This window comes from Rhinatrema bivittatum, chromosome 1, assembly GCF_901001135.1.
Source record: "Rhinatrema bivittatum chromosome 1, aRhiBiv1.1, whole genome shotgun sequence".
Lineage (NCBI taxonomy): Eukaryota > Metazoa > Chordata > Amphibia > Gymnophiona > Rhinatrematidae > Rhinatrema > Rhinatrema bivittatum.
Window position 1 is genome coordinate 411,766,009 of NC_042615.1, and position 27,578 is coordinate 411,793,586.

General features: G+C 47.8%; 1 protein-coding gene across 4 annotated transcripts in view; it reads left to right on the forward strand.

Moving 5' to 3' along the window:
- LOC115092041 (coiled-coil domain-containing protein 17-like) overlaps nucleotides 1-27,578 on the forward strand; it is a 430,820-nt gene that overhangs the window by 57,670 nt on the left and 345,572 nt on the right. The window contains exon 1 of one of the 4 annotated variants that reach the window (XM_029602516.1): nucleotides 6,309-6,371. The exons of the other annotated variants lie outside the window; for them this stretch is intronic. Coding sequence (XP_029458376.1) covers nucleotides 6,351-6,371 — 21 coding nt within the window. The 5' untranslated portion in view covers nucleotides 6,309-6,350. Of the gene's footprint in view, nucleotides 1-6,308; nucleotides 6,372-27,578 lie in introns of those variants that run through there. 4 annotated transcript variants of the gene reach the window in all.

The following is a 27,578-nucleotide window of genomic DNA, read 5'->3' on the forward strand; positions in this document are numbered from 1 at the left end:
CAAGTGCAAATCAAAGAAGTAATGTCAGAGAAAATAAACCTTCAAATAGGAGTTCCACAGGGATCTGCCCTATCCACCACACTGTTCAACATATACATGCTGTCTTTATGTCACCTGCTAGCAGGTTTAGGAATTTCGCACTATATCTACGCCCATGATATTCAGTTAATTCTCCCAATTGACGACACAATTGAGAAAACATTAAACTTAGCCAACATGTACCTAGATATAATAAAACAACTTCTAAGCCAAATGGAACTAGTGATCAATATAGAGAAAACTGAATTCTTACACCTAGAACAAAAAAACATAACGATCATTCAGAACCCAATTACACTCAACAACAACCAAAAAATATATCTTGCTGAGAAAGTAAGAAACCTGGGAGTGATAATTGACCCAGAACTAAGTATGAAACAACATATATCTCAAAAAGTAAGAGAAGGATACGCCAAACTTATGACTCTTAGAAAACTAAAACCATTACTAACACCCACCAACTTCCGCTCAGTCTTACAAGCCTTAATTTTTTCCAGTACCGACTATTGTAATGCCCTCCTACTGGGCCTGCCATACACCACAATAAGACCATTACAGATACTACAAAACACAGTGGCAAGAATTTTAACTGGGAAAAGTAAAAGAGACCATATTACTGAAACCTTAATAGAATTACACTGGTTACCCATTGAACAAAGAATACAATACAAAACTTTATGCACCATTCATAAATTAATACACGACGAAAAAGCAGAGTGGCTGAACACAGCCCTCCACGAACATACCCCCCACAGAAATCTAAGATCAGTAAACAAAGCACTGCTAACTATTCCATCAGTCAAGACGGTCAGATTAACAGAAGTAAGGGATAGGGCCCTATCCCTAGCAGGACCTATAATATAGAACACAATGCCGGTGGAAATCAGATTGCAAAGAGACATCAAAACCTTCAGAAAAAATTTAAAAACATGGCTATTTAAGCAAGCATACCACAAAGAGAACTGAGAGTAGAACCCAGGGAAATGTTAGTTGCGGTCAGGCAAACTCCCCCACACACACCTTTCTTCTTAAAGTGTGTCTTTTTTTTATATTCTAAATTCTTTTTATTTTAAACAACAAAGAACTAGAGTTAAGTAATACTAATCTTATAGCAAAGTAAGAAAAACTGGACATGACTTATAACACCCACCAAATAATATTTATTATGAAATTATGTTACAGTATTTTGATGGCACCTGTTTAAGAGTTAGAATTCTAGACACTTTATACAACATATAGTTTTTGTGCCCTATTATGAACCGTTGTGATGGCACCCGCTTAACGACGGTATAGAAAAGATTCTAAATAAATAAATAAATAAATAAATAAATAAATAAATAAAGCGAAGAGAATCCAATAAAGAGTGGAATTCAGCAATGAGAAAAGTCTTGCTGACTCAGGGAGTAGCAAGCAGGGAAGGGCTAAATAGGCTTCTAATTGTGATGTCATCGGAGAGGCTGGCCCAGGGTTCCCACCCTTGGCCCTTTAAATCTGAAGAGGAAGCGCGGCCCCGCGCCTAAGGAGGTGAGCGGCAGGACCCAGGAGAGTGACCCTGCTGTCGGGAGAGAAAGAAAGAGAGCTAGGCCACAAATCCTGGCCCAGCGATGATGGTGGCGGCTCCTTCCGCGAAGAGAGGAAGAAGGTGGCAGCCTCCCACCGCAGACCACGTGAGCGTACAACAGCGGCAGCTACGGACCTGCCACAGCCCATAATGGCTCCCAGCCGAGAAGCGGGGAGGATCACTGGCGGTCCCCCAGATGAAAGGTCAGGCTGCAGCTCCGTCTGTGTGAAGAAATGCTGAGGGCCTCTAGACCGCCAAAGTCATCGGGATCAGGTGGTGAGAGGCCTCTCGCGGTTGCTCCTGCAGGTGGAATCGTAACAGTACCCCCTCCTCAAGGCACTCCCCAGGCTGGGTACAATGGTCTAGGTGCCAGTCATCCTACCAATTGTGTGAATTCGAACAGGGAGCTTCGTGGAGCACAGAGATGAAACTATCTCTGACATTCCCTGAGGGAAAGCTGAGGGTTCCAACGAGGTAGTATGAGACATAGAGGGATCCCCCCTTGTATTCTTCTGCTGCAAGAGAGCATATAAGTCTTGAATCTCCATCTCTTTGTAGGCCAGCACAGATATAAAGCCTTCCGTGGCCCGCTTATGTGTCTTCATGAGGGCTTCATTTTCAGATGTCTTATGGGCCAAGTGTTCCTTCACCTGGGTGAATACAGCCTTCAAAATGTTCTCCTGGAGTGAACCAGACCTGGTCTGAGTCTCCTAGGATCTCTTGCAGGGAAGAGGAGATTTCATCAGGGCAGTAGCAACGATCAGGGGCTCCAAAGGCCTTGAAGGTTCAATACAGGTCTCCGAACATCGTGGCCCCCACTGAATCAGGTCAGGCGAAGTCCAGTTGAGATGTGGTTGATGTTTCTGTAGCCATGGCAGACCCAGAATTACTGGGCTCACGGCCGAGGGAAGGATATAAAATGAGATGGATTCGGTGTGATCCGATCCAAATCGTAGAGATAGAGGTTGTGTGGCTCGCGTAACTTTCCTGGGAAGGAGGTTCCTGTGTACCGATGCGAGAGTCACAGGGGAGGTCACCGGACATGTGGGGAGTTGATATTGCTCCACTAGGTCTTGCAGAATAAAGTCCCCCCCCCCCGTGCCCAAGTCCACCAGGGCTTGAGTGGGAACACTCATGGAAGGTGCTTCCAGGGAGGCGGGCAGCAGAAATAGGGGCAAGACGGTAGTAAGACCAAGAGTAATGGGTTCTGTAGTTTCCAGATGAGTGCGAACCTTTTTCCTCTCAGGGCATTAGGACAGCAAATGTGCAGAATCACTGCAATAAGCACAAAGCCCCAGCTCACAGTGACAGGAGCTCTCGGCCACAGAGAGATGAGGACGGCCCGGTTGTATCGGTTCCTCAGGGATCTGAAAGTAATCGTCCGTGGGAAGGAGAGGATCCTTGGTGCTTCCTTGTCGAGTAGCGACGTTTTCTCGTGCACTCTCTCGAAGCCTCTGATCAATCCTCCCCATGAGATTGATAAGCCCATCGAGGGACGCAGGAAGTTCTCGGGCTGCGAGTTCATCCTTGATTTGGGGAGCTAAACCCTCGAGGAACATAGCATGCATGCTATTCCCCTGCCAATTCAACTCCATAGCCAAGGTTCAGAACTCAATGGCATAGTCGTACAGGGGACGGGACCCTAGGTGCAGGCAAAGAAGATCCAACCCCATGGCGGACATTCGGCCCAGTTCATCAAAGACTTGTTTGAAGTCAGAAATGAAGTGAGGCAGGTTTGCGAGTAAGGGATCAGAATACTCCCACAAGGGAGAAGCCCAGGCCAAGGCCTTGCCATCCAAAAGGGAAAGGATAAAGGTCATTTTGACCGAATAGTTTGGGAACAAAGTTGGTTGAAAGGAAAAATGCATATAGCACTGGTTTAAAAATCCCTGACATAGCTTGGGGTCTCCCGAGTAATGAAGAGGAGCTGGGAGAGGAATCATGGACCGGCTGGAATCCAAAGCCGGTGGGGGAGCCACCGGAGGCATAGGTGCATAGAATGGAGTCAGAAGATTTTGACGTACGGCAAGGCGGTTGACATCCGTCACTACCAGTTCCAGGGTTGATTGGAGCTCCTGGACTTTCTGGAGGAGGCCAGGAACGGACTTCAGTGTTGCCAAATCCTCCGATTGAGCGTCCAGGCGATCAGTGGAAGTTGATAATGCCTGTAAAAATCGTTGCTGTTCTTGAATTCTCTGGGCCAGGCCTGGAATGGCCTGGAGAGCAGACAGGCCCACCGGGTTCATGGAGTTAGCAATCTATTATAACTTGGTTACTGTGGACCCCTAGGTCATGACGAGAGTTGACTTCACCCACAGGGAGGAGCCCTGTGGGGACTCACCACGACAGGTGCAACCTCCACAGGGAAGGACACAGAGAGAAGTGAGGTTTTATTATACAGCAATGAGACGGTATGCCCGTAGAACGGGCAGTAAGACACAGTTCAGAGTAGAGCTGTACCCAGAGATGGTATCCGGTAGTGGACCGCAGAGCGGAGTCCGCCGGGGAATGCCTCCTCTTGATGATACTCCTTGTGGTGTAGATTCGGTAATGGCCTGCAGCGCGGGATACGCCGAGAATCCACCCCGTGGAAGATGAGAGATATAGGAGGCAAGCAGAGCTGGCCAGATCTTGGTACTCACTCTCTAGCGTAGATGATGATCTTGCTTCGGTGACGGGTTGGAACAATAAGATGAGGCCTCAGGTTGGTTGAAGAGAACTGAGTCGGTATTGCCACATCACGCGCCCTACACATCCAATGCGAGCTGGTCACGGACCACGCTGGTAGGCGCGCCCTACACAGCCAGTCATGGCTGGTCACGGACCACGCTGGTGGTTCCCCACTCAGGCAGGTTGAAGAAGAGAGACTTCGCAACAGAAGGCCCTCCGAGGGGTGAATAACTGGAACACGGCAAGGCCCCCGAGGACTGGGTACCCAAGGCGTTCGTACAGGAACTCAGGAACAATAGAGAAAAGCGAAGCGTCTCCGAGGTAATGGAATTCAGCAGGAAGACATCTGGAGTAGATGCTCACTGTGGAAGTCCCAGAGGAAGGCCGGGGTAGAGAGACCCTCTGAGGAACGGATAGTCTAGAACGTGGAGGGGCCCCCGAGGAGCGGGTACCCAAAGCGTTCCCAAGCCTGGACAGGAGCCGGAACTGGAATCCGAGGTGAAGTGGAAATCGAAGTGATGGGAATCCAAGTGTAGACTGGACTGCAGCAAGCGAAGAGAATCCAATGAAGAGTGGAATTCAGCAATGAGAAATGTGCTTGCTAACTCAGGGGGTAGCAAGCAGGGAAGGGCTAAATAGGCCTCTAATTGTGATGTCATTGGAGATGCTGGCCAAGGGTTCCCGCCCTGTGCCCTTTAAATTTGAAGAGGGGGCACGGCCCCGCGCCTAAGGAGGTGAGCGGCAGACCCAGGAGAGCGATTCTGCTGTCGGGAGAGGCAGAAAGAAAACTAGGCCACAAACCCTGGCCCAGCGACGATGGCGGCGGCTCCTGCCGCGAAGAGAGGAAGAAGGTGGCGGACTACCGCCGCAGGAAGGAGCTCCAGGGCGGCCCTGGCTGCATGGGTGGACAATAGCGGTGGCTATGTACCTGCCGCAGCCCACGACGGCTCCCAGCCATGAAGCGGGGAGGATCTGGATCACCAGCGGTCCCCTGGCTGTAAGGGCAGGCCGCGGCTCTGGCTGCGTGAAGAAATGCTGAGGGCCTCCGGATCACCGAAGGCACCGGGATCAGGAGTTGAGAGGACTCCCACGGTTCCTCCCGCGGGGGGAATCATAACAAAGAGAGAGAATAGGCAAAACACATCATAGACATTTAAAATCTTAAAGGCACATCATCAAGAAATGTTTTTAAGAATGTTATTTAAAAAAAAAATAAATTGATCTTAGAAATGAGACTAGCAGAGGCAGTCATATTCAACCAATAAATCCATCTCTGTTCAGCCTGCAACAAATGGGCATTGATTTCACCATGCATGGATCAACTTCAAACTGCAAATCAAAAAAACGCAGTTGATCATTTGAATGTCCCATAGTGGTTCAGTGTTGTGTTAAAGGTGCTTCTGCCCATAAAGTGGTGGTGTTTTGTTTTTTTTGTTTTTTTTTTTAAATCATTTGTTAATCGCTTAACTGAGAACATTCTTTGTAAGTGATGTACAAAATGTAGCAAAACAAAATCAGCCAGATCAGATTTAATTGCATAGCTATTCTCCCAACAAAAGGATCCCTCCTCAGGAATATTACACAAAAGACAGCAATTCAAGATAAATAACTCACCCTTCAGAACCATTACTCATAAAGCAGGTTTTTAACAGTTTCTGAAATCTGAAAAGATCTTTCTCTTCCATTAAGGCTAATGGAAGATAATTCCACAACTTTGGAATGGTCAAAGAGAAAGATCTACCGTTAAACATACCTGACAAAAGGTGTTAACTTGTTATTTGCAAAAAATGTTTATTGACTGACCATAAATTTCTACTTGTTTCATACTGGTTGATACTACATTTATGTTCACTAGTGCAAACCTTCAACATACAAATAATTTTTCCAATGTATATATAAGAACAAAGATACTAAATAATATATGTACTATAATGATATGTACAATCAGTACTTGATTTCAAAACTTACCACTTTCCAGTCTGAGGATGAATGAACACACACAATGAAGAAGAAAGTTCACACATGGATCAAGCTCTAGAAGGACCTTGAAGGAGTAGACAAAGAATGCAAAGGAGGCAACATGAGGATACCAATAGATCATGTAAGTCTGGAGCCTATTCAAATGCAAATAAAGGTAGTTTTTGAAAAATTGAATGACATTGCAAAATTGACCAACATGATCTAATGGTATCTACATCTTAGAAGTATAAATATTGTATGGTAAATTGCATACTATTCATCTGAAGATACAGGAGGCATCTTAACAGGGCCTGTGCTAGCTTTTTTGCTGCCCTGTGAGAAGAATTACTGTGCTGACACCCCCCCCCCATGGTGTTCATTCATTCATTCTCTGTCCCAGGACCACCCAAAAAATGCCCATCCCCCTTCTGTGTTACAAACTTTAAAAACTAACACCATCCCCCCCCTCTCCCAAATGCATGGCTGATACAAGTTATTAGGTGCCCTAGGCGAACCTTATAGCCTTGCACAACACCCCCGCCCCATTGTACTCACACAATTAAGAGTTATACATTTATATTTTACATGAAAAATATCAAAGTACAGTATTCTGCAGTAAAAATATCACTTACATTATATTTATTTACACTGCTGTGAAGCCAACCAGAAATCCCTGCAAAAAAGACACTTGGAACCATATGCTATTAGGCCTATTGTGATGTATGTTGGGTGTGTACTTGACCCTCCGAAATCCTTAAAACACTAATACACTTTCTATTAGGAGAATGCCTCACCCCAGTCACAGATGCAGAACATAAACAGACCCTCACCAAATACAGAATAAAGCAACCCCAAAGTAGAAATACAGTCATACAGACAAAAACTGAACTGGAAACCGCAAGAAGACAGACACTCAAGGCAAAGCAACAATGAAAAAACAGAACCATTACCATTCCTCAAATATCAAACAATAAAATCAAGAAATAAAATAAATACATAATCATAATTCTAAAAACATACTAATAATATTTCAAAAAAATCTGATAAATAAAAGATCAAATAATTAAAAACTCATATATGAGTTTTTTAAATGTCCCAAACACCAATAAAATATTTCAAAATAGCAGATACAACAAATAACACCTGAAAAATAAAACTAAAAAGGATTTTAAAAATTCATGCTCTCCATAACTGGGAACTTTGATTTCCAGTCATCCTGAGATTGTCATGGATTAGTGGAAGAGAGATGCACAAACTTTCTCCTCTCTTTCTTATATATATATATACACACACACACACACACACACACACACACACACACACACACACACACACAAGCTCATACACACAAACCCGCAGGTGTCTCCAGCTTTTCTTTGGTTGGGATCTACCAGCAGCGTCAGGCGTTCATCTTCATTTTAACTGCTGGCAGGTTGGAATCCACCTGCAGCACCCATTCTCACACACACATACACACAGCTCCCATTCATACACATGCACACACTGAAGGCAGACCCCCTTCTCTTTCTTTTGCCAGCAACTTCAGAACCTCTCTCATTCCTCTGCAGCCGCTGTCACTGCTGCCGTGTGGCTATTGGGGAGGTGCCAATTGCTGCCACTGGCACTGAAGCCCATTCTGCTGCCTCCTCTGTGCAGGCCCCACAGTATTAAAAATTTGTAGGGCTTCCAGTTCCTCCATGCTGATCTGGTACATCAAGAGATCGGCATAGAGAAAGTGCTACTCTTACACATTCCCAAAGATAACATATGCCAATCACTAAAAATTAAAAAATGATTTTTTTTTTACCTTTGCTGTCTGATCTTAGTTTTCTAATTGGTTGGTCACAGGCTTTTTTTTTCCACTTTCCCTTTCTTGGTCTTTTGCCAATTCCTTTCACAGGGTCTCTTTTTTTTTCTGTTTCTTCTCTATCCACCTGTCTTCTTGTTTTCTTCCCTCACACACACACTCATGTTCTCATTCTCACAGTCCCTCTCTCACACCTATACACACAGGCACAGGCTCTCACACTCACATACTGTCTCACACACATGGCTCTCACTCTCAAATGCTCTCCCTTATACATAAATACACACTGTCTTTCACATGCTGTCTCTCTCATACACACATAGGCTCTCTCATTCTCACATGCTGTCTCACACAAACACACGCTTACACTCTCTCATTCTTACATGCTGTCTCATACACACAGGTTCTCACATACTGTCTCTCTGATCATACAGGCTCTCACTCCAATACAGAGTCTCTCAACTCACTTTCTCTCACTCACCTCTTGGCCTCCACTTTGCAGGTCGCCGTGGGATGGGCTCCGTGGCGCCCTGATCTTCTCGGGCCACTGTGAGGTGGGATCTGCACCGGATTTCTTCTTCTCGGGCCGCTGTAATGCGGTGGCCCTGCTACAATCTCTACTGCTCCTCTGCATGTGGCTAATGCTCCTCCTTCTTCCTGCCTGTGCAGCTCCGGCACCATTTTTCTTCCAGGGCTGCGCAGGCAGGAAGAAGAAGGGGCACATGGACATGAATTTTTCTTCAGCCCATGGGATGAGCTGCACCACAGCCCTGCTGATCAAAGTGGCATGCCCCCTGCCCTCCCCACCCCAGTACAAAATTACTTCCTGCTTTTTCTGCCGCCAGTGGACCCGATCCACTGGTGGCAGAAAAAGCGAAAATCTTCCGCTGCCAGTGGAATCGGGTCCACCGGCGGCAACACGGGCTTCTCCCTGCACCTGACGCCGCCTCACCGGGTGTGCTGCCCTGTACAATTGTATGGTTTGCACTCCCAGTGGTGCCCGGCCTGTTCTTAAATAATAGCAAATCTTATATGCTTTATAATCACTGATCTAGGAAACCCTCTGTCCAAAAAACAGTGTGTGCATTCCAAATGAGAAAAAACCCCACAAATGAAATTTGTTTTGCTCCTCATTACAACTTGTGGGTAAAGCAATGCATGTTTTCTTTTGTTTTTGCTAACCAAGCTAGCTTGGGAAGAGTGAAGGAGCCTATTATACACAGGTTTCTTCAACAGACTTATTTTAGCTTGCCTGAATTTTTTGGTAACCTGAGACCCATGTGGTATGTATGGAGGAAACTGAAAGCTTTTTCAGTCTCTCTGTTTGTATTAGGGGAGCAGCTGAGAGTAAACACATCTTGAATTACCACGCTTTCTAAAAAGAGAATTTCAGATTCAGACAAAAGAAAGGTTAGGAAGCAAAACAGTGAGTAAGTAAGCTCTTGTTTTACTGGTTCTATGTTGCATATTTGCTGTGTGTTTCAATGCCCAGCAGAGCAGTCAGCACAGCAATGTTTCTTAAGAAAAACAGTGTGAGGATAATTTTCAATAGAATTTATGCACTTTAAACTGGATTTTATATGACTAAATGGGCTTTTAAAAATTGGTATAAGTTCTTGCACGAATATGTGCATGAATTCTATATTGTGTGCGTACATTTGCACACCAATATAAATTACACGTAATGTTTGCATACACATTCTCCTAGGTCAAGCAGGATGGAGGTCCTCACAGATGGGTGACATCATTAGATGTAGCCTGGCACAGAAAACCTTTGTCAAAGTTTCTAGAAATTTTGACTGGCATACTGAGCATGCCCAGCATGCCACTATCTGCGCGGCCACGCGGGGTCCCTGTTCAGTCTCGTTTTTGCCTCATGATTCTTGGAGCTCTCACCACAATTAAAAAAAAAAACAAAAAAACCCCCTTCTTTTTCATCTAAGGTTTTCCTCTGTTTTTCCTCCATGCGGGGTCTCTCTTCGCGTTTGGTTCCCCTAGCATTTTGGTAGGTGTTTCTCTCAATCTTTGCAGTGGCCGCCGGCCATCGACAGCTCACTAGATTGCTTTTCATGGTGTTGTCTGGTTTTCGTATTTGTCCCCTTTGCCCGCGGACCATGTCTCTCACGAATCTGCACGAGGTCTGTATCCTCTGCCTGGGGGCTTCCCGCGACATCCATGGTTGCCTCGATTGTGCTCAGATGACCCCTAAGGGCCATCAGTCCCAGCTGGTTAAAAAAGAGCAGCATTTAGGTGCCAAAAAGTCGGCTCCATCGACTCCAGCATTGGGATCCTTGACACCGAAGGGCTGCGGAGACTCCTCCAATGTGTCATTGCCTTCCATGTCCCGTCCAGTTCCACCTCGTGAAAAGATGGGTTCAGGGGACCAGGCCTCTCCATCATCTGATCAATCCAGGGTATCCTGATCATTGTCATTCTCAGCACTAGAGAAGTCCTGGGCCGAGCACCAAGGGAAACACCGACACCAGCACTAGCAGTCGTCCTCGCACGGCACCAGTGCCAATTCCAGAGGAGCATCGGTCTATGCTGAGCCTCCTCCAAAGCGACCTCGTGGTGAAGAGGCCCCATCCTCTTCCAGACCTCCCAGGCTTTCCCCATCGATTGTGGTGCTGGGCACTGAGCCTCCACGGCCCCCTGTGGAGGCTCCAGTGGTGGCTCATTCTCCTCCTCCATCGTGCATGTTCTCTTCACCAGACTTTCAGGAGAAGTTGGAACGCAGGGTGCAGCAGGTGGTGCTCCAAGCCCTCCGGAGCTTTGAAACTTCCCCAGCTCTGGCTCCCATACTGGTGCCGGAACCAGCACCTGCACTGTTAGCACCCCTGCTAGAGCGTCTTGACATCCTCTTGGGAGTCCTACTGACACAGCTGGTGCCCAGGGCTCCTTCATTTCCCTGAAGGCCACCGAGGTCCCCCTCTGGAGCGATACCGATTCCAGGATCTTCCAAAGAGGAAGATGCGCAACTGTGCCCAAAACCCTCGAGGGCACCTCTACTCCCCGAACCCGTTTCCAGGCCATTGGGTGTTTCAAGACCATCAGTTCCCTTGAGGCCCCCGGTGCTCTCACCACCATCGATCCCCCAATTCTGTCGTGCCCTTGAGATCCCCGGCATGGAGACTGCTGAGGCATCCCTTGATGCCGTTGCCAAAGGGCATGGGAACCGGCTTCCTTCGACGTCTCCTGGTGGACATTAGTAAGGAAGATGTGCCTTATGATGCCTGGGGCGATGATTCATTGAGTCCTCTTCTGATGACTCTGGCGACTTGCCTTCTGAGCCTTCTCCACTGGATGAGCGGCACCGCTCTCCCCAGAAGACCTCTTCTTTGTAGGCTTTGTTCGGGCTATGGTGGAAACCATTCCCTTCCAGCTCCTCACAGAGGAGGACGCCTGCCACAAAATGCTGGAGGTGCTCCGTTTGTGGATGTCCTGAAGGAGGTGGTAGCCAACCCAATCCATAAAATTCTCTTAGAACTTCTATATAGGATGTGGGAGCACCCTGGCTCTGTCGCCCCGGTCAACAGGAAGGCAGATGCTCTTTATCTGGTCCAACAGGTCCTTGGCTTTCAGAAGCTTCAGCTCCCCAACAGTCTGTGTGTTACGCCCATCGGTCGCAGATGACTGCGACCACTAATGCTCACCTCTTTTTGTGCTACCTTATCATCTCTCAGGAGAATGGCAGCCTCTGCCAACAACTGCCGAACTGCCTGACGTTCTCGGGACGGCGTGGGCGCTGCCGACCGCCATCTTGCTCCAGGGATTACCTAGTCGTGCATGTGCACGAGCCTCTCTTGTACATATCATGGCGGGAACCTCGGAGGCGTCCCCTCCAGATGACATCATCACCCTGCTGTATTTAAGCTGACTGGCCCAATGCTTTGATGAGTTAGCAAGGAGTTCCTCGTTGCTGAATCCGCTTCATTCTTGGACTTCCGGTTCCTGACTTACACTTGGCGTGAGACGCTTTGAGTACCAGCTCCTTGGGGGCTCTCCCTCATCTCTGACTATCCGCTCCTCGGAGGGCCTTCTTGCCTTGAACTGCTACCGGTCCCATTCCCTAGGACTTCTCCTGGAACCTCATCTTGTGAGTACCTCACTTCTACCTACTCTTCATTACCAGCCTCTCTGTGGGATCTTCTCTGGCGTACCCCGTTGTCGGGCCACAACTGTGTCATCCCCTACAGGAACCACTCTGGATACCCTGCTCCACAGGGCAGCTCCGTTCCACCGCTTCAGTGACATCATTGGGGTTCCTGTACCTCGGACTTCATATCAATATTGGAGGATTCGGCATACCCCGCTCCGCAGGCCACTACCGGATCTATACATCTGAGGTATATCCTACTACTAGAGACTCTGGCGTACCCCGCACTGTGGGCCACTACCGTATCTTCACATCGAGAGGTATCACCTTGGGTAAACCTCTCTGCTCAGAACTGTACTTTGCTGCACTTCCCGCTTCAGGGGCTGTGTCCTTCTTCTCTCCTAATAAAGACTCTATTCCACAGCTGTGTCTGCCGCGCACTGAGTCCACGCCTACCCATGGTGAGGCCCACAGGGCTCCTCCCTCTGGGCGGAGACACCTCTCACCTCGGCCCAGGTTTCACATTCCTACAAGTTAATAACACTGTGGTTGTGGAGTCTGCCTTAAAAAAAGCCAAAAGATCTCATATCCATTCCTCCACCCCTCCAGACTGAGAGCATAAGGCCCTGGACGCCCTTGGAAGAAGGGTCTATCAAGGGGCAAGGCTTATTGCCCATATTGCCTCCTACCAGTTGTTCATGGCTCAATACAACAGGAGCTTGTGGAAACAAGTTCAAGAGTGGGCCGAGCACCTGCATCAACAGCAGCAAGATGCGTTGGAAGCAGTGGTACAAAACATAGAAACATAGAAAGTGATGGCAGAAAAGGACCCTACAGCCTATCCAGTCTGCCCAGCAAGCTCCCAAAGTTATCAGTTTCCCATTCCTATCAGTTTCTCAGATCACCAAGGTCAGAGCTCTTGTTGGTTATTGTTTGAGACCAATTCCCCCCCTCTCCCCCGCCGTTGAATGTTGGAGTTGCATCAGAAGTATAATATCAGGCTTTTGGTTAAGGGTACTAACCGCTGCATCAAGCAAGTTACCCTCACCAAGCAAGTTACCCCCATGCTCATGTTGTTGCAGTTGGACACTGCTGGAGAGATAGTGGACCCTTGGGCCGGCCTACCTAGGGAGACAGGGTAGGCCGGGGGGCGGAGCCACAAGCAGGAGGTGTTCACCCAGGAACCAGGGACCCCCCCGGGAGGAGCCCGTAGGGCCCCGGGTCCTCGGGACTTGGAATAGAGACAGAAAGTCCAGGGGCTGAGATAGGCTTAGACCGGGACCAGAGCAAGCAAAGGAAAGGAAGTCCAAGGTACCCGGGAAGCAGGGGACCGGCTGTAGAGGGCCGAGGGCCGGCAGAAGGCAAGGCAGCGGGCGGCTGCGGAGTCTGTAGCAAACCGGAGGCTGAAGCAGGCTGTAGACTGAAGCGGAGTCGGAAGCAAACCGGAGTCAGAGGCTGGCTGCAGGCTGAAGCGGGGTCGGAAGCAGACCGGAGTCAGAGGCTGGCTGCAGGCTGAAGCGGGGTCGGAAGCAAACCAGAGTCGGGGCAGGCAGCAGGCTGAAGTGGAGTCAGAGGCAAACTGGAGTCGGAGGCAGGCAGCAGGCAAAAGCGGAGTCAGGGGCAAACCGGAGTCGGAGGCAGGCAGAAGCGGAGTCAGAGGCAAACCGGAGTCAGAGGCAGGCAGCAGGCTGAAGCGGAGTCAGAAGCAAACCGGAGTCAGAAGCAGGCAACGTGGAGATCACCAGGAACGCAACTAAGAACAACTATGGAGTTGTGAACCTCGTTGCAAGGCGATGAGAGAGAGTTTGAGCGCCGGTTATATCGGGACGGGCGTGAGGTCAGCAGCACGGGCGGGGCCAGGCTTCCGGGAGCTGAGCGTTCAAGATGGACGTCCTGGCGCGCGCGCGCGCGAGACTGAAGAGAAGCAGGCACGTAATGGCGGCCGCCACGTGGAGTGAGAGAAGCCCCCGGGGTCCGGAGCAGGCGAAATGCGGTGATCCCTGAAACGGAGGTAGGCGGGTTTGGACCCTAACCGGAGGGAAGCGGTAGAGACCGCAACACATGTATTTTCCCAGACCCTACAGTTCAAGTCTTTGTTGGTTGCTGTCTGAATCCAATTCCTCATTTCCTCTTTTCTCCCTACCATTGAAGCAGCGAGCAATGATGGAATTGCCTTACATTTTGCAGTCTATTTGCCAAGGGTATTATCTGCTACACCAGCAAGATACCCCTATGCCTTATGTCATTCCCCTCCCCCTTGCCTTTAGGGATCAACAGTGTTTATCCCATGCCCTTTTAAAATCTTGCACCATTTTTGTCTTCATCACCTGCTCCGGCAGGGCATTCCAAGCATCCACCACCCTCTCTGTGAAGAAATATTTCTTGACATTGCTTCTGAATCGTCCTCCCCAGAGTTTCATTTTGTGACCTCTGGTTCTTTTGGATTCATTCCAGCGGAAAAAGTTTGTTGATCATGCATCATTAAAACCTTTCAGGTATCTGAAGGTCTGTAACATATCTCCTCTGTTCCTCCTCTCCTCCAAGGTCTACATATTTACGTCTTTCAACCTCTCCTCATAAGTCATTTGATGAAGACCTCCTTCCATTTTGGTCACCCTTCTCTGGATCGCCTCCAACCTGTTACTATCTCTTTTGAGATATGGTCTCCAGAACTGAACACAGTACTCCAAGTGAGGCCTCACCAAGGACCTGTATAAGGGGATTATCACTTCCTTTTTTTTTTTTTTACTAGATATTCCTCTCTCTATGCAGCCCAGCAAACTTCTAGCATTAGCTATCACCTTGTCACATTGCTTTGCCATCTTTAGATCACTAGACACTATCACCCCAAGGTCTCTCTCCAGTTCCATACAAAAGGGCCTGGAGGCCAGGAAGCATGAAGTACGGTCAACTTATGATGTCCTCGAGATGGCGGCCAGGGTATTGTCTGCGGGCATTAGCGCCCGATCCATGGCTTGGCTTCAGGCCTCTGACTTTCTGCCAGAGGTCCAGGAGAGGCTGGCAGACCTACCCTGCACCAGAAAAAATCTCTTCAGGGACAAGGTCAGAGATCCGGTGGCTCAACTGAAGGACCATCATGAGACCTTACAGCAGCTTTCAGCCAGCACTTCAGACCCGCCATCCTCCATGCACAAGTCTCTGTGTCACGGACCTCACAAGTCCTTCTACCGCCAGAGGAGGTACTATCCTCCGGCTTCTCGTGCCAGGGCACCATGTGCCATGACCAGGGGCCGGCCTTGCCAACAGTGTGCCACCAAGCCCCAACCTGCGCCACAACCCAGCTCAGCTGTGGGATTTTGACTGGCAGAGAGAGAGTGGGTGCCAGCTTGCGGTGCCCAAGGACCCCTGCCCATCGGTCAGGGGCCGGCTATGTCTGCTCACAGTCCGCTGGCCTCCTATTACCACCAGCATCTCGGTTCTGTCCATAATACAACACAGTTACCATCTAATTTCAGGACAGTCCTGGCGAATTCTCCACCACCCCCAGTGTGGGACCTGTCGGGGCATTAGAAAACTCTCGAGTTGGAGCTATCGGCCTTGTTGGAGGCCGGAGCTGTAGAACCCGTGCCCCACTCTCAACAGGGCCAGGGGTTCTACTCAAGATATTTTCTGATACCAAAGAAAACAGGCGACCTCCGGCCAATTCTTGACTTCAGAGTCTTAAACAGGTTCTTGCAGCAATGGTCTCCTTGGGCACCCTGATTCCTTTCCTTCAAAAAGGAGATTGGCTCTGCTCTCTCGACATAGCGATATTCCAACCTCACAACAAATATCTCCACTTCATAGTAGGCTGCAGACATTTCCAGTACTGGGTGCTGCCATTCGACCTTGCCTTAGCACTGTGAGTCTTTACGAAATGTCTGGTAGTGGTAGGGTCACACCTGCACCACAGTGGGGTGCACATATTCCCCTATCTGGATGATTGGCTCATCAAGAGCCCCATGCAGGAAGGCACTCTACACTCCCTCCTCTTGATGGCCAAGGTGCTTCAGACATTGGGGTTCGTGATCAATTTCCCCAAATCTCATCTGTGTCTGTCCAGGCATCTAGCCTTTATTGGGGCTCTCTTGGACACAACTCTGGCGAGAGCATTCCTCCCCAAGGACCGTTCTCAGACCCTGGCGTCTCTGGCATACTCTATCCAGCAACATCATATGGTCTCTGCCCGGGTCCTGCTCTGCTTGCTGGGCTACATGGCAGCATCAGTTCATGTCACTCTGCTTGCCTGGCTAGCCATGTGGGTAGCACAGTGGACATTCCACTCAGTGATTCCAAGACACCCAGGACCTCTCAGCTCCAGTACAAGTTATCTCACCCCTCCTGCACTCCCTCTCCTTGTGGGAAAGACTTGTCAACTTTGAGAGGGGTCTCCCCTTCCAAGCACCATCCCCCCAGGTGATACTGACCACTGATTCCTCCACTTTGGGCTGGGGGGCACATGTGGGGAGCCTCTGGACACAAGCATGTGGTCATAACAGGAAGTGAGTTTCCAAATAAACTTCCTGGAGCCATGAGCGATTCGGTACACCCTCTCGGCATTCCAGGATCACCTGACCCACAAAGTGGTTTTCATCCAGACCGACAACCAAGTCGCGATGTGGTACAAAACCAAGCAGGGAGCTCCTTCCTGCTTTGCCAGCAGGTGGTGCAGATTTGGGCTTGGGCCCTGTCCAAGGACATGCTTTTGCGAGCAGTTTACCTTGCAGGGACAGAGAACATGCTGGCAGACCGCCTGAGTCGCGCATTCCACCTGCACGATTGGTCACGCAACCTGACAATTGCGGAGAAAATCTTCCGCCTGCGGGGCATTCCAGATGTGACCTCTTTGCCTCCCTTCAGAATTTCAAGGTGATCCACTTCTACTCCCTGTACAGGGAAGATGGGAAACCAGCCTCAGATGCCTTTGCCCGGTTTTGGGGAAAGGGCCTGCTGTATGCGCATCCTCCTCTCCCACTGGTGGGGAAGACTCTCGTGAAACTCTGGCTTGATAGGGGCACCATGATTCTGGTTGCCCCATACTGGCCGCGACAAGTCTGGTTCCTGATCCTGCGCGACCTGTCAATCTAGGAGCCCATTCGCCTGGGTACCTCCCCCGACCCGATCACGTAGGACCAGGGCAGATTGCACCATCTGAACCTCCGCTAGCTGGTCCTCACTGCCTGGATATTGAAAGGATAGTTTTACAGTCCGTTGACCTCTCTGATCATGTGTCGCAGGTACTGGTGCCTTCCCGAAAGCCTTCCACCAGGAAGTCTTACCAGTTGAAATGGAAAAGGTTCTCTATCTGGTGTGTGGTGAAGGGCTTAGACCCTTTTTCGTGCTCCACTCCGCGACTATTGGACATTTTGTAGTCCCTCTCAAAGTCTGGGCTACAGACCACCTTGATCAGAGTCCACCTGAGTGCTAACAGTGCTTACTACCAGGGGATAAATGGTACACCCATTTCTGTGCAGCCCTTGGTGGGCTGCTTCATGAGAGGCCTGTTGTAACTAAAGCCCCCTCTGCGTCCTCCTGTTGTGTCCTGAGACATTAACGTGGTACTAGGGAGGCTCATGCAGCCTCCTTTTGAGCCTATGAGCTCCTCTGAGCTTAAACATCTCACCTGGAAAGTCATTTTCCTGGATGTGACAATCTCCGCTTGCAGGGTCAGTGAGCTTCAGACATTAGTGACATATCCATTCTGTATTTTGCACAAGTTGATCTATAGTGAACAGGTTAATTGGTTGAATGCTGCTATTAAATTACATGTGCCCCAAAGAAATCTGCGCTCCGCTAATAAAGGCTTACTGACCCTACCATCAGTGCAATCAGCCCACTTGAATCAGGTTAGAGATAGAGCTCTGTCTCTGGCTGGGCCCAAAATTTGGAATCTGTTACTGACAGCAATTAGGCTAGAGTCTAACTATAAGCAGTTTAAGAGAGACTTTAAAACTTGGCTGTTTAGTGAGGCTTATTCAAGCCAATCTTAAAGTGATCAGTGTTTTACCTGCAGCCCCTAGCAGCTGACAACAGTGCCCCTGTTAGGAGAGAAAAGTGATGAATCTGTTAACTGTTTTAGCTAGTATTAACCTTTTCTTTTACTGAATAGTTGTCAATAGTTTTAAGATCTTTTAGGTTTTAGATTTGATCTTAACTAATTGCTTTTAGGATAATTATTTTGGATTTTAGTTATTATATTATGAAATACTTTTAGGATTATTTAAGATGTATTTTAGGTTAATTATGATCTGTTTTAGATTTAATAATATATTTGAACTGTATTTTAGGTATAATAATGTATTTTAATTGTATTTTAGGTTTATTAATGTTGTATGGTGTATTTTAGCTGTATGTTTTATTTTATTTCTGTTGTGAACTGTTATGATGGGTCCTTAGTGACAGTATATAAAACCTAATAAATCTAAATCTATATGAAGTTCTTTCATGACAGGGTGGTTCTACGCACTCACCCTAAGTTCCTGCCTAAGGTGGTGAATGATTTCCATCTCAGTCAGTACATAGTTTTGCCCACCTTCTTTCCGAGGCCCTAATCCCACCAGGGTGAATGGGCTCTGCACAGCCTGGACTGCAAGCATGCTCTTGCTTTTTATCTTGAATGCACAGCAGCCCATAGGTAGTCAATGCAACTCTTTGTCTCCTTTGATAAGAACAGACTTGGCGTTGCGGTGGGCAAGCAGACTGTGTCCAACTGGCTGGCGGATTTTATATCCTTCTGCTATGAGCAGGCAGGCCTTCCTCTTGGAGGCCGCATCAAAGCGCACTCAGTTAGGGCCATGGCAGCATCGGTGGTGCACTTTCATGCGGTTCCCATTGCTGAGATCTGCAAGGTTGCAACATGGAGCACCCTGCACACATTCACCGCGCATTACTCTTTGGACAAGGATGGTCAACATGACAGTACCTTTGGCCAGTCTGTCCTTCGTATTCTGTTCCAAGCATAAGAACCCAACTCTCCCTACCTAGGTCCCAGTGTCTGGTTCATGCTGCCTCCCGTTCTCACCCTCAGCCCTTCTGTTGTTGTGCTCGTTGGCAAGTGGTTAAGTGCTGTGGTTCCTTTACTGATGGGGCAGCCGATAGCTTGGTATTCATCCATCTGTGAGGATTACCATCCTGCTTGTCCTAGGAGAAAGCAGAATTGCTTACCTGTAACAGGTGTTCTCCTAGGGCAGCAGAATGTTAGTCCTCAGGAAACCTGTCTGCCACCCCGCGGAGTTGGGTTCTCCATCGGTTTGTTATTTTATTTTTTTCGCTTGTCTTTTTTCGCTAAGATACGAAACTGAAGAGGGACCCTGCATGACCGTGCGGATAGTGGCATGCTGGGCATACTCATCTGTGAGAACCTGTTACAGGTAAGCAACTCTGCTTTGTGTGTGGATGTTGTACATACATTTGCATGTGGCTTTTGTTCATGTGCAAATTTGTGCATGTAATCATATATATGTATGCTTCTGCGACATGCAACTTCTGTTTCTTCAGTGGCAGATTCATTCCGCAATGCCACCAGCAATGCGCCAGCTGAACTTCACCGCCAGGGACATTGTCCAACTGGTGTCCCTGGTGGTGGAGCATGAGAGGGTGCTGTTCCCCATCTAGGGGGAGAGGAGGAACTTGAGGTAGAACACACAGGCCTGGAAAGGCCTGCAGTGACAGTTTAACCATTGTGTCATACCCATGTAGGGTAAGTAAATTGTGGTTAATAGGGGTGGGTGCTGGTTAGAATATGCATATAGAGTAATTAGGGGGCACTATAAAGGGGTAGGGATGGGGATGGGGACTAGTTAGGGTGTGTTGATGGGGTCACTGGGGGAAGTTATGGGGATGGGGGTGGGGGCTGGTTAGGGTGTGTGTGTGCAGTCACTAGGGAGTCTATAGCGGTGTGGGGATGGGGTGGAGGCTGATTATGGTGCGCAGGTGTGCCAATGTAATATAATGCAAGAGTAAAATCGTAGGTAAGGATAACAAGGGATGACTTGAACAAATTGTCACAAGTATAGTAAAGGTGCAAGTAGGAGCTAAAATTTCTTATGGGACATTTAATAGATTTAACATATTAGCGTGTTTTCCTGAGCAACACAGCCAGGAACTGCTCTATACACACAGAAGTGGCAGACTGGCTTATTCCAGCTGTGATCCTTAAAGATGTCTAGTAGATGCCATTGGCCAAAAATGTCAGAGTGGTAGTGACCTTGATGTACACTGGCAACGGGTAGCCGCTGCATATGGTAGGTTGCAGGTCTTGCTTTTATTGCAGGCATAGGTATGGTATGGTTTCCTTGCTGAATTTGAACTTGCACATGACTTGCTGTTCCGAGAGATCCAAAAACTGTGCCCTAGTCTGGTATCCTCTCTGTAAGGGATACCGCCTCCTCCTCTGTTCTCTTAAGAAGTAGTGCTGAGGTAAGCATCTTCTGTTATTTATTTGATTGTAAATAATAAGTTTTGTACAAGAGACAGCTAGAGACCAGACTGAAATCTGTCCTCAAGCCAGCCACAGTTCACTTGCACTATACCATACTATACCACTTCCCCCCAAGTAGGTTCCAGTATGTCCCAGCAATATGCATTCCCCCCAGTATAGCCTTGTAAATTCCAGTTACTCCTAGTCTGTTCCAGTTACCCCCAATATAAAACAGTATGTTCCAAGTACCACCCACTGTGGACCAGTCTATCCCAGGTACACTCACTCCCATCCCCCTTTTTGACCCTATATCACTCTCACACACACACCCCTTCCCCTGTATGATCCTATTTGTCCTGGTGACCTCCTTTTATGACCCAGGTATAGCCCAGTTTGGTCCCAATAGGTCCCAATCTATATATAGTATACTCCTTCCAACCTCCTGGCCTTCTCCTCTGTCCACTCACCTGGAGAAGCCAACCCACTAAACATCAAGTTCAAAATGAAAATGAAACTTTGCAATTGGGTGTATAAGTAAGCAGTAGCAAACGAAAACTTGTAAGTTGGATGACGTTCGCATATACAGTATGTTGCTTTAAAAATATTTCATTACATATTTATGTGCAAACCTTGCCCCAGCACACCCCTTACATGCTGCTTTTTTACACATGTAAAGGTGAAGGTGCACATACATGCGAGAAGGTGCATATACACATATTTGCGGCCTCTTTTTAAAATATGCATTGCATGCGATCAGGCCACATATGTGTGTATATGGCTTTTATTCCAGATGTAAACTTTTGAAAATCTACCTTTCAACACGTAAATAAACTTTCAAAAACTGCTCAATATATGCTACTTTTATGTGCGTAAATCTTTTTAAAAATTACCCCCGTGTATTGTACTGACTCTAGTATGTAGCAACCCTAACAGAGCAGAGTTCACTACCATTTGAAAATGTTTCACCCAGTGATATATTTCTTAAGAAAATCCATCATGCCATTAAGAGACAGTAAATGTGGAAAAGGAGAAAAAACCACTGAAAGTAATTCAGTGGCAGCAGTAGTGGTATCCACCTAAGTACACTCTCATCCCACCCTGCCAAGATCAAGAGTGAATACTTTTAGAAGGGGAAGACAGAGAAACCTGATAAAAGGTTGGAGGCAAGAATATTGAATAACGCTTACTACCTTTTTAGTTTCTTTAAATATTCCTTCTACTACATTTTCTGCTTTTAAACTGCTTTGTTTATTTTGCTTTTTGTGTCTTGAATATTGCTGCTGGTTTTTTTTTATTAACTTTGAATAGTGCTTGCTACTATTTTTTGGCTTCTTTTAAGTTTTGCTTGCTTTTAAATTTTCTTTTGTTAAACTATCCTATAGTTTCAATTTGGTTTTAAGTAAATTATTTGGGGAAAGGTAAATTGCATCTTCAAAATCAGTCATTTCTGGTTTTTGTAGTATAATTGTATATTTTGATAAACAGAATAGGGAATACATTTCATTCACTGAAAGGATGTCTGCTTCTTTACATGGTGCAGGCCAGTTCTTTGCATTGAATATTGCTGGCTGATCATTTTTTCTTTCTTTAAATACACACTTAGGGTCAAAGAGGCTTTACTAATGAAAATCCCTCCTTCTCACTTACCCGCTCTAGTTCCTGTTTTTCCTAAATAGTTTTCAAAGGGCATAGGCCAGATTTTCAATTACAATAATAATCTAAGGGATCTTGAAATACTTTTCAATAATACAGGTTTTTCACAGTTCGGTTTCTCACAGAGAAGTATTAACAAAATGACTGTTATTCAGTGTAATAATTGTGGTGCCACTGCTTTACTCCTATGGTAGACCATCTGGAAGGCTTAAAGCTTGTGCTATTTGCAGCTTTATGATTTGAAAAGTTTAAAGACAAGGGGGCGGATTTTAAAAGGCGCGCGAATAGCCTACTTTTGTTTGCGCTCCAGGCGCAAACAAAAGTACGCTGGATTTTAGTAGATATGCGCGGAGCCGCGCGTATCTGCTAAAAACCTGGATCGGCGCGCGCAAGGCTATGGATTTTGTATAGCCGGCGCGCGCCGAGCCGCGCAGCCTACCCCCGTTCCCTCCGAGGCCGCTCCGAAATCGGAGCGGCCTCGGAGGGAACTTTCCTTTGCCCTCCCCTCACCTTCCCCTCCCTTCCCCTACCTAACCCACCCGCCCCGCCCTGTCTAAACCCCCCCTTACCTTTGTCGGGGGATTTACGCCTCCCAGAGGGAGGCGTAAATCCCCGCGCGCCAGCGGGCCTCCTGCGCGCCGGGCCGCGACCTGGGGGCGGGTACGGAGGGCGCGGCCACGCCCCGGACCGCCCCGGGCCGTAGCCACGCCCCCGTACCCGCCCCCAAAACGCTGCCGACACGCCCCCGAAACGTTGCGACGACCGGGCCCGCCCCCCGACACGCCCCCGACACGCCCCCCTCGGAGAACCCCGGTACTTACGCGAGTCCCGGGGCTCTGCGCGCGCCGGGAGGCCTATGTAAAATAGGCTTCCCGGCGCGCAGGGCCCTGCTCGCGTAAATCCGCCCAAAACCGGGCGGATTTACGCGAGCAGGGCTCTGAAAATCCGCCCCAAGGTGTCCAATATTCAAATGTAAAGTTTATGTGAGTTAGCCAGATAAGAATATCTGGCTAACTTACATAGGATAATCAATAGTACTGCTATATCCCTGAATATCCATGTATATAAATCACCATTTAGATGGACAAGTTATATCTGGCTAAGGGGGTTATTTTCCAACCCGCAAAAGGCCATATTGCATGCGTTAGGGCCTTATCGTGGTGGTAGCATTCAAATTAGGTGAAGGGGAGGAGTTAGGGAGGGGATTAGGGAAATAGGTCAACATGTTTGGCAAAGCTACTTCAGGATAATTCACAGATACTCATTAAAGTGATCTCTAAATAAACTTCAAAATAGTGTGGATTAATTTTTCCATAAATGCTTTTACAAAACTCTGTAATCCTTTACTAAAGCTTTCTCATTACACACTTTAATTCCTGAATGGGATATAATTGTGCTTTTTTGACAAAGGACATTTTTAACACATAGGATTTGAGGATGTTGCAAACAAAGGGCTCACCACCATAAATTGTAATGAAAGCCTTCTTTAATCATTCCTTTGTTCAAATGTAAATGTGGTGAATGTTGTCCTCAGCTTGTCTCCAAAGGTTGTTAAACCTTTCAACAGAAACCTAGTCAAGCATCTTCACAGTAACATTTAGAATCCTACCAGGCACAGTGGGGATTACAAACAAAATCTTAAAAATGCCATCTTGACTCAGCAAAAGCGTGATGTCCTCAGCCAAATGTTTAAAATTCTTGTATGTTCACTTATACTTGTTCAAAATTTTCATTTGTTACTGGCTGATTTTTTAGAGGACTGCCATTCATGCTGCCATACTGCTAGCCGGTGTCTCCTTGCATAATTTTAATAATTTTTGTTACAATAATGTTTGTTAGTGCCACTATCTTTTCATCATTTTTTATGCAGATATCCAGTCAGCTTTTGCTAAGTGTATGTTGGAGTGTTTCTTCTTTTTTAATTTTATCTACTGTTATACCCATTGCCTACCCCTGACTTATCTGGCTTTCTGCTTAGCTGGATAAGTGACTTATCTGGTTAAGCAGTGAATACCGAATGTAGCTGGATATTCATCAGCTGCCACTTAGCCGGATACGACCTTACTTATCCAGCTAAGTGGTGCCAAATATTGGTATCAAATTCGTTAAACTTAGAGAAGCTTCTTCCACTATACAGCATCCAGAAATTCTGCCCACTCCCACTATAGTTAAAAGACAGGAATAGATTACTGACAGGAATAGGTTACTGATAGGATAAGGCCTGCGACACAGTGATACCTTTCTAAAACAATATCCATTTGAAATGTCTTCACAGCATTGGAAACAGATGATATTCCAGAAATGACATCTGAAGTGGTATCAGAATTTAATGAAGATAACCACTGTATACAAAATCCCAAAGGCACAGTCAGAATATCACAAACCAGAATATTCCTTCTGCTAGAGGACTATGTTATCAGAGGCATTAACTTGGGAGACATATTTCAAATGACACAAAATGCATAACAGGATTCTCAGCTATCAGGAATACAAATGTTGCGCCCCCTCGGTCGCAGAAGGCTGCGAACCTTGTTGCTTACCTCTCTTTTTTCTGTATCTGCCTTGCTGGGACAAGTAGCAACCTCCGCTAGTGAACCTCCACAGCGCCTTCTGAGCAGCATGGGTGTGGCTGTCTGCCATTTTCCATCAGGGATCACCTAAGGCACGCGCACACAAGGGCCTCCTAAGTACACGTCATAGCGGGAACCTCGGGGGGCATCCCCTCCCGATGACGTCAGATGCTTGCAGTACTTAATCCGCTCGGCCCTTGGCTAAGACGAGTTAGCACGGTCTGTCTACCTACCTACCTAATTGCGCTCTACTCGGACTTCCTGTATCCGTGGATCCAGACGCTGAGTACCCGCTTCTCGGGGGCTCACCAACACTTCTGGCTATCTGTTCCTCGGAGATCCTCTCTGCCGGCGTCTCCTGCCTATCCACCATCTCGGAGCTGCTGGATCTCTCTGTGAGTACTTCTCCACTTTCAACTACAACACTTGCTGGATTCTACTGCGGTGTACCCCGCTTGTCGGGCCATTACCGCACCTCTACAGCCAAGCCTCTCTTCGCTCTGCGAAGCTGTTCCTGCCTCATCTCACTACAGCTTCCTCAGGCTAATTCCTTATCTCTTACACTGCAGTCTCCTCGGCATACCCCACTCTGCGGGCCACTACCGGAGCTGAACCCTGAGGACCTTCCATCACCTGTGGGGATTCCAGGCATACCCGCTACAGCATCATTGGGGTATTCCCTTGCCTGCACAGAACTGTCTCTCTCTCTTAACTCCCGCTCTGTGGGCTTGCCTTCTCTCCATAATAAAATCTGTCCACCAGGGTGTGCTGTGTATTCAGACTGAGCCTGCCTATGGTGAGGCCCACGGGGCTCCTCCCTGTGGGCGGAATCAACCTTCACCTTGGCCAAAGGGTTCACAACTACCCCAGTTCCTAACAGATTGCTAACTCATGGACCCGGCTTAGGTCTCAGCCCTCCAGGCCATCCCAGGCCTGGCCCAATGCATCACAGCACAACAACGGACTTTGGAGAACTTGGAAACCACCTTCAACCAGCTAAATTCTCGGCTGGAAGCCTCTGTCTCATCAAACAAGGACACTATCTCACCTCTGGGATTACCCATATGAGTCTGTGCCCTTGCCTGCTCCTACCCGTTTTACAGGAGCTCCCCTGTTATGTAGGGTTTTTTTAATCTGTGTCTCTTTCACTTTTCACTACAGCCCACCTATTTTCCAACAGTGGAAGCTAAGACCACGTACATCCTGTCCCTTCTAGACGGGAAAACCTTGGCATGTGCTTCACCTATTTGGGAGCGCAACGACCCCATCCTCAAGGATTTGACGGGATTTCTTGCACTTTTTCGATCAGTGTTCGAGGACCCTACTCGCAGACTATCGCCGGATCTGCTTTGCTTCACCCACAGCAAGACACCAAATCCCTATCAGACTATGTCATTGAGTTTAAGACTCTATCTTTGGAATTGCACTGGGACCTGGGTTGTCTAAGAACTATTTTTCTTGAAGGTCTCAACAGTCAGATTAAGGATGAACTGGCAGTGCAGGAATTGCCAGAGACCCTACATGCTCTCACGGACCTAGCAGGACGGATTGATCGCCGCCTACGGGAGCGAACACAAGAGCTAAAAGGGAATAAGAGGCCTCCTGCTGGAGTTCCTTGTCCTCGTCCAGTGATTGTTCCTCAGACCACGTCAGCGCCCAGCAATGTGGAGGAAGAGCCTGTGCAATTAGGCCGCAGCCGCCTATCGCCCAAAAAGAGATGTTACTGCAAAAGCCGGGGCATCTGTATGTACTGTGGCAAACAGGCCATGCTGTACACTCTTGTCCTATCTGTCCAGGAAACTCACAAGCCTAGGATCCGCTGGAGGACTCTTCCTAGGTCTGACCTATCCTTCTCCTCCACTCACATTTTCCGTCTCAATAATCTCGGACACCCTGGAATTTCACACATTGGCTTTAGTGGATTCGGGTTCTGGTGGAAATTTCATCCTCAAGCAATTAGTGGAACACCTATTTCATCCTCAAGCAATTAGTGGAACACCCATTCTGTTGCTGTTGTCCTCCATACATGGGGAGCCATTGCTGGGTGAGGTTTCCCTCTCCACACAACCCATCCATCTACGTATAGGCTCTCTTCCTTCTGAGACCCTCTCGTTCTTTGTGTTGGACAAGGCCATATATCGGCTGGTACTCGGGCTGCCATGGCTCCAGACTCATCAGCCTCAATTTGACTGGAGTACCTCACAATGGGGACCCACTTGTCACGGGAAGTTCTTGAAGAAGGTGAAACCACTACTGTGTATGACGATCACCACTACCCTTCCAGGTTTACCGCCTTGTTATGCAGCATACCAGGACGTTTTTTCTAAGAAGGCTGCTGATGTACTTCCGCCGCACCGGTCTTTTGACTGTGCTATCAGTTTAAAGCCTGATATTGAACCACCCAAGGGTAGGGTGTACCCACTATCCTTAACAGAGACCATGGCCATGTCAACTTATATCCAGGAGAATCTGGAGAAAGGGTTTATTTGTCCTTCCAAATAGCCGGCAGGAGCCGGGTCCTTTTTTGTGGGGAAAAAAAGATGGATCCCTTCACCCATGTATAGACTACCGAGGTCTAAATGAAATAACAGTGAAGGACCATTACCCACTACCTTTGATTTCTGAGCTTTTTGATCGGCTCCATGAAATTGGACCTCAGGGGCGCTTATAATTTGGTGAGTATCCGGCAAGGGGACCAGTGGAAGATGGCATTTAAAACCCGCGATGGCCATTTTGAATATCTAGTCATGCCCTTCGGCCTTTGCAATGCCCCTGCCGCCTTCCAAAATATGATGAATGACATC